The sequence below is a fragment of the Protomyctophum parallelum genome (assembly GCF_964188405.1).
Source record: "Protomyctophum parallelum genome assembly, chromosome: 6".
NCBI classification, from domain to species: Eukaryota; Metazoa; Chordata; class Actinopteri; order Myctophiformes; family Myctophidae; genus Protomyctophum; species Protomyctophum parallelum.
In genome coordinates this window covers 33142239-33149034 of record NC_139701.1, presented here as the reverse complement: position 1 = coordinate 33149034, position 6796 = coordinate 33142239, and the positions used below count along the sequence as shown (strand labels likewise).

At 45.9% G+C, this 6796-nt stretch overlaps 1 protein-coding gene across 1 annotated transcript; it reads left to right on the top strand.

Annotated features, from left to right (window-relative positions):
- Positions 1-5069: 5069 nt before the first annotated feature.
- Positions 5070-6562, top strand: foxq1b (forkhead box Q1b). Its single transcript, XM_083768195.1, has one exon. The coding sequence runs from the start codon at positions 5327-5329 to the stop codon at positions 6329-6331; it is 1005 nt and encodes a 334-aa protein (XP_083624321.1). The 5' UTR covers positions 5070-5326; the 3' UTR covers positions 6332-6562.
- The last annotated feature ends 234 nt before the right edge of the window (positions 6563-6796 follow it).

The following is a 6796-nucleotide window of genomic DNA, read 5'->3' as shown; positions in this document are numbered from 1 at the left end:
CACAATATTATTTTAAACACTGCATTAAGATGAATTGTGGGGGTCCCAAAAATGACATCATTGTCTTACGTGTGATGGAGGCTCCAGTGCGTACCTTTCACCTGCACTTCACCTGTACTTCACCTCTCTTCTTAATTACTTTAATTATACCCTTGTTACCTTCGTTTATTTATATGCAACTCTTTTTCTCCCTGTTGGTTTGGCAGGGTGTGATCACCTCAGGTAAGAATGCAAGGAACCTAAAATAGCAACCTGCCACTGCCAACTGACTGCAGGATATTCTGCCCCACATTTCACATTCTCATTTAGTTATGGCTCAGATAAAAGCAACAGAGATTTATGTTCGACAAACCACACATATGAAAACTCCTACTTAGTGGGTGTGTGTATGTGTGCAAGTGTGCATGTCACATGTGTGTGTTTATTACAGGTATGCAACAATTAACACATATTTGCTGCAGGTAGAGTATTGCATGTGCATTAGAGTGATGCTTGCTGTGTGTGTCAAAACACCCGAAAAATCATTGTGTGGGGAACTTTGTTTTTCCTCTGTAAAGTGTTCAGGTGTGCTGTTGATTATATGGACTGGAGCCCCCCCGCTATTTATCTTCCAAAACAAAAAAGGGGTACGGTGCTAAAGCAGTGCAACCGAGCATGTAAGAAACGTTTAGAAGGCTACATTGTTGGGTAATAACTGTAATCCACGCTCAAGGGAATAAACTCGATGGAATGCATGCAGCTTACTCCTCCATTCCACTGTCACACACTTTCACACCCACCTGAGTAGACGCAGACAGACAGACAGACAGACAGACAGACAGACAGACAGACAGACAGACAGACAGACAGACAGACAGACAGACAGACAGACAGACAGACAGACAGACAGACAGACAGACAGACAGACAGACAGACAGACAGACAGACAGACAGACAGACAGACAGACAGACAGACAGACAGACAGACAGACAGACAGACAGACAGACAGACAGACAGACAGACAGACAGACAGACAGACAGACAGACAGACAGACAGACAGACAGACAGACAGACAGACAGACAGACAGACAGACAGACAGACAGACAGACAGACAGACAGACAGACAGACAGACAGACAGACAGACAGACAGACAGACAGACAGACAGACAGACAGACAGACAGACAGACAGACAGACAGACAGACAGACAGACAGACAGACAGACACACACACACACACACACACACACACACACACACACACACACACACACACACACACACACACACACACACACACACACACACACACACACACACACACACACACACACACAGTGAAAGAATTAATGGAATTGGCATGGAAATGCCAAGCCCTTTCGAGGCTTTTGCCTACCTGGGAGCCCCAGTGAAGCATGTCTACTATCAGCCGGGCCTGTCAGGGACTGGATCTACTGCCCAGAATCTGGAGAATGCTGGTTACACAGCGCCTCTAGCTCACCAGCCCGCTCTTCCATGCTCACGCAGTGCACTGTGCTTTATTTACACAGGGCCATGAGGGCCGGACACCCTTCAGTCACAGAGAAGAAAGAGAACAGAGATGCAATGCAGGTAAGAAGTCATCGGCAGGCATGCAGACGAGGGTTAGCGTGTGAGTGCGGCCCGCCACAGAGGTGTAGCTATTTTTAGACGCCTCGCTGGATTCACCGGGTGAGTTTGCATTGCTGGCATTCCACCCGCGCCGACACTTAAAGAGATTTCACTTGTCACTCAAATGGGACACTTAGGGCCTCAAAAGGCTTTCTAAAACAACAAGGTGCCAATTCTGTTAGACACACACTACCAACAAGTGCTATAGTCGGCTTGTTTTTCTCCCTCGCCTGGTGGAGTTGATTCATCTGACCTCAGCGACCCCTGAAGAGCCGCAGACAATGAGATGCCATTGCTGAAATAATCTCTGTGGCAACACAATGTAAAGGTCACTGATGATCCCACTGCCGAGAACCTTTGTGCAAAACCACCTGTAGTTTTAGACGTGATTATCCCTCATCAGCTATAAGAAAACACCACCAAGGGTATTGCTGGTGGCATCCAAAAAAGCCTTAACAAAAAAGTGGCTTACAAATGTTATACAAACTATAAATGGATGGATTGATTGAATCTATAGTATATTTATTATGGAGAGAATTACATTCAGCTTTAGAGGTCAGGTTGAACTCTTCACAGATAAGTGGTTTAGATGGATTACTCTACCATAAGACCTGACTTTGTTTAAATTCAGTTAAATCTGTTTAACCTGTAGAAGCAGATGCACCTGTTTGAGGTACTTATGTATTATGATCATCAATAGAGAATAGAGGCAAATATCTCCCCTTGTGTATTGTACGTATATTGTACAATTGTCATAGTCGTTTTGTTTACATGTATGTTTGATTAAAATTCAATAAAAAGTAAATTGAAAACATGTGTGTGTGTGTGTGTCTGTGTGTGTGTGTGAGAGAGTGAGAGTGAGTGAGTGAGTGATGGATCGAGCAAGCGAGAGACAGAATGAAAACAGGTGCATTACCTCTCACGGCAAATTGTTTCAGCACAGGTGTGAATATGGCCATCTTGGCAGCGTGTGGGTAATTGAATACAACTTCATTGCACTTGCATAAAGATATGAGCACAGAGCAGGAACGCCTTCCTCCCAACACTGCCCCATTACTCAGCTGTCTTAAAACCCTCTTTGAAACTCTTTTCAGAGTCTGGCAATGATGGTGATAATGATAGCGCACGTGAGACTGCTTTCATTAGTTCTGGGTTTAGACTCACAGTGGTGGGCCTCTGCAGTTTCAGCCAAAACATATTGTTTTCAGCTGTGCTACACAGTAAAATCCAGAGTGTTAATTGACATTGTAATGGGTCCCAAAAATGGAGTGGTGCAACCACTCCAAGGAACAGCAATGTCCGTGTTCACCTATGTGTTGGTTCACCTATGTGACGTTAATGAGCATCAGTATGACTAAGCGTCCTGAATCATAGCCACGTTGACAACGTTTGTATAATAAACCAACCCGTTTGTAAATCCGTCAAGATTTGAGCGAGTTATGACTGTTTTTGTTTGTGCTGCCATTGAACATACTGTACTGTAGTCCCGAAGCAAGATGGCCACCGGTTGAACTACGTCAAGGACTCCGCCTTGAGCCATCTAGCCTTTATATATGTCTATGAGCCAAGCAGCACCACATTTTTTGGGTCCCTGACCCTGATCAGAGTTTTTTTTGCTCTGTGTAAAAAAAGATTAATTTGTGTGAAGTGTCATGAACCACTATAGCAAAACTTGTTTCAAGAGAAGTACTGTGGCTATTTCTTTTAAATCTCACAGACTTTAGGAAGGTGCATTTATTGAAGGTTTACACTTGGTGAATAGGTTGGGTTAGAGAGATGGGTTGAAAAGATGACCAATCTTCAGTCTTATATTTAGCAAAAAGCCTATTGTTTGTGTGAGAGAGAATGGAGAGAGAGACAGAAGCCTATGATCAGTTGATTTGAAATCATCATCAATGCGGTTATGAAAGCCATGATAGTGCAGGTTTGCTTGTCTGCAGTTGTAGCTATACTTGGTAAAGCTCAGGTCCCAAGTCCAAATAGCCAGCGGCCTGTGTAAAGGTGTGTCATAGCAGTAGACAGTTTAATGATTATCGCCCGCCCCAGGCCAAGCTCATAAGTCATGTTACTTTCAAACTTCTCTGCATCGCCATCCCGGCTTACAAGTGTTGACGGAAAAGAAGGTTGGCCAAATGTTGCGTGTTTGGTTGCTGATGTTATGAACGTCAAGCGTAATGTGTCTTGGATGAGACGTATGCAGTTAGACCTTATGATTAAGATTATGCTGCTAAAGTTTAGGGTTACCCCAGTACATCCTCCTCATTCCCGCACAAATGCCATTCTCTGAACTTCTCACGACCTTTAATTCTTTGTTTTTAGAAGTCTGGGCAAACCTATTTAACACAAGCTTACATATCTTTCATTGTGCACTTCATGGAACCCAATACCATCTATTTTAACAGTTGTGTGTCATCACAGCATTGCGTTTGTGTTACTTCCCCATTCCTTCAGAGTCAAAGGCTGCCTTAAGCACAGTTCCAATTAAGAGACAAAAGTCCGCATATGAAAAGCGCAACATAATCAACCTTTCTGTTGCTCTGTTTCTCTCGTTTTGTTGTCTCTGTCGCTGTGCCTGCACATTGTTCAGCTGGAGACGGTGCGTGCAACCTTCGACAGCTCTTGTCGAGTGATTAAGTCTAATTTGCTGTTCCCCGAACATGCATTACATTAACTTGGATAGTGAACATCAAAGAGGGATTATGATGGATGATAAACAGTAAAAGACACTTTTTCAATAACTTTAAGGATTAGTTGATGCATGGCTCAACTTGAACATTGAAGCCTGCCTGGGAAATAAAATACATTGCAAAATGATTTTGTTTAATCAACCTTGTAGATTAAAATAAAATAAAATATGAATAAAGCATTCCTGTTAGTGGGTCTTTATAGGAAACTGTAATCAAGACGCAATTTTGTATTCTGCATCACCATCCTTCATCCAGACATGATAAAACCTCAAATCAACATCCACACTTGCGACACCTCTAACACTAAAAGTCAGACAGACAGACTCTGATTGATACACAGTGACACATAGCCTACAAACACAGACAGAAAGACTGACTGATAGACACAGACAGACAGACAGACAGACAGACAGACAGACAGAAAGACAGGCAGGCAGGCAGGCAGGCAGAGAGAGAGAGAGAGAGAGAGAGAGAGAGAGAGAGGGAGAGGGGAGAAACAAATAGGGTACAGGTATACAGCATTAGGATACAGTTTGTAAAATGTTCACTATTTCTCACTGTTCTCTCTATGACCTTTATCTTTTCTTTTCTATGTTTTTAATCGCTGGCGTGGCATGTTGGAGTGAAATTATAGGCTATCTATCCTTCAATCGCTTCAATGGATTTGAGATGCTAACCACGCCTGTGGGCCGTCCCTTGCCGAGGGATTATATTATAACAAGGCACGCGTGTCTCCGGAGAGAAATCTGAATTAAGCAGCAAGCAGCTCGGGTTTAGGGTGCCTCCCGCTCTTCAAAAGACGGAGCTTCCCTCGACAGAAAGCGATCTCCGCTTTCAGGATTCCTACAGAACACTGCTTGATTTACACCTGCTCTGTCACCGGTAATTCGACAGAACTTTCACGTCGTCTTTATATACATTTTTAAACAAGAATCTCACTGAGATTCACGAACACTGAACAGTCTAAAAGACACAGGTGAGACCGAGCGGAAACTTTACATTTTTAAAATGAAACTCGAAATTTTCTCTGCAAACCACTTCGTCCAGAAGCCAATGGAGTTTTGCATCGACGCCGAGGCAAGCGTCCCCTCGCCCCTGTCCGGAGACGAGCTGGGCTCGGACGGAGACTGTGTGGCCAACAGCCCCGCACCTGTCACGCAGAGCAGCGATGGGAAAGGGAAGCCGTACACCCGGAGACCCAAGCCCCCCTACTCTTACATCGCTCTCATCGCCATGGCTATACGCGACTCGGGCAGTGGTCGCCTCACTCTGGCAGAGATAAACGACTATCTGATGAAGAAGTTCCCGTTTTTCCGAGGCAGTTACACCGGCTGGCGGAACTCTGTGCGCCACAACCTGTCACTCAACGACTGCTTCCTCAAAGTGTTGCGGGACCCGTCCAGGCCCTGGGGCAAGGACAACTACTGGATGCTCAACCCGCACAGCGAATACACTTTCGCTGACGGGGTGTTCCGCCGCAGGAGAAAGCGCATCAGCAAGAGACAAGCCAAGGAGCAGGAGAGCCCCGACATCCTCCACCACCACCACACCCCCAGCGAGGACCCTCGCCTCTCCATCCCTGCTGCTGGCGCGGCGCCCTCCTCGCGACAGGAGAAGGCGGGGGGGAAGTTCTACAGTTCTTTCGCCATCGACAGCATCCTCAGCACGCCGTTCAAAAGGAGGGAGGATGTGGCACACCGCGGCACCGACACAGACTGCAATAATGCCAACCCCAGCGCCCGGCTGTACTGGTCCCCCCCTGTCGGGGCCCACATGTTGCCCTACAACCTGAACTACCCGGCCTTTGGGCCCGCGCAGCAGGCATACCACAGGTGCAGCGGCGTGCCAGAGGCAGCTTCTTACAGCAGCAGCGAGCAGCAGCACAGCAGAGATGCCCTCGCATCATACCTGCACCTGACGTCACAGGGCATGCCGAAGGCAGAGGCTTTCCCCGCGCCGAGGATGCCCACGGCGCGAGGCGGAAGTTTCCATATAGACTCGTTGCTCTCATAATAACTTATATAATTATATAACACAGCCACAACACTGGACTACTTTGTATGTTGTAACCATATGTGCACTTTCGTGGGCGGTGTGTTAGTTGTCATTCTTTGCTTTGGTTTAACTGTTTTGGGGGATCTGTATCTTCATGCCATGCATGGCTATAAGTCAGCATGCAGTGATTAACGTGCAAAGTGGCGTCTTGTCAAGTTGTCAAATGCGTATTGTTGTATGTGGTAAATTAAGACTGTGTGTGTGTGTGTGTGTGTGTGTGTGTGTGTGTGTGTGTGTGTGTGTGTGTGTGTGTGTGTGTGTGTGTGTGTGTGCGCGCGCGCGCGTGCGTGTGGGTGTGTGTGTTTGTCTTGGGGGAGGGGATATAATGGTTCATAGGTCATTTCTACTGTACGACGGCTACCAAGTGCCATATGTTGAAATCTATTTATATTGTAATGTTTTTTTGTATGACCTGCTGCATAA

Coding starts and splice junctions, on each gene's coding strand:
- foxq1b (XM_083768195.1), top strand. CDS start 5,327: ATGAAACTCGAAATTTTCTCTGCAAACCACTTCGTCCAGAAGCCAATG.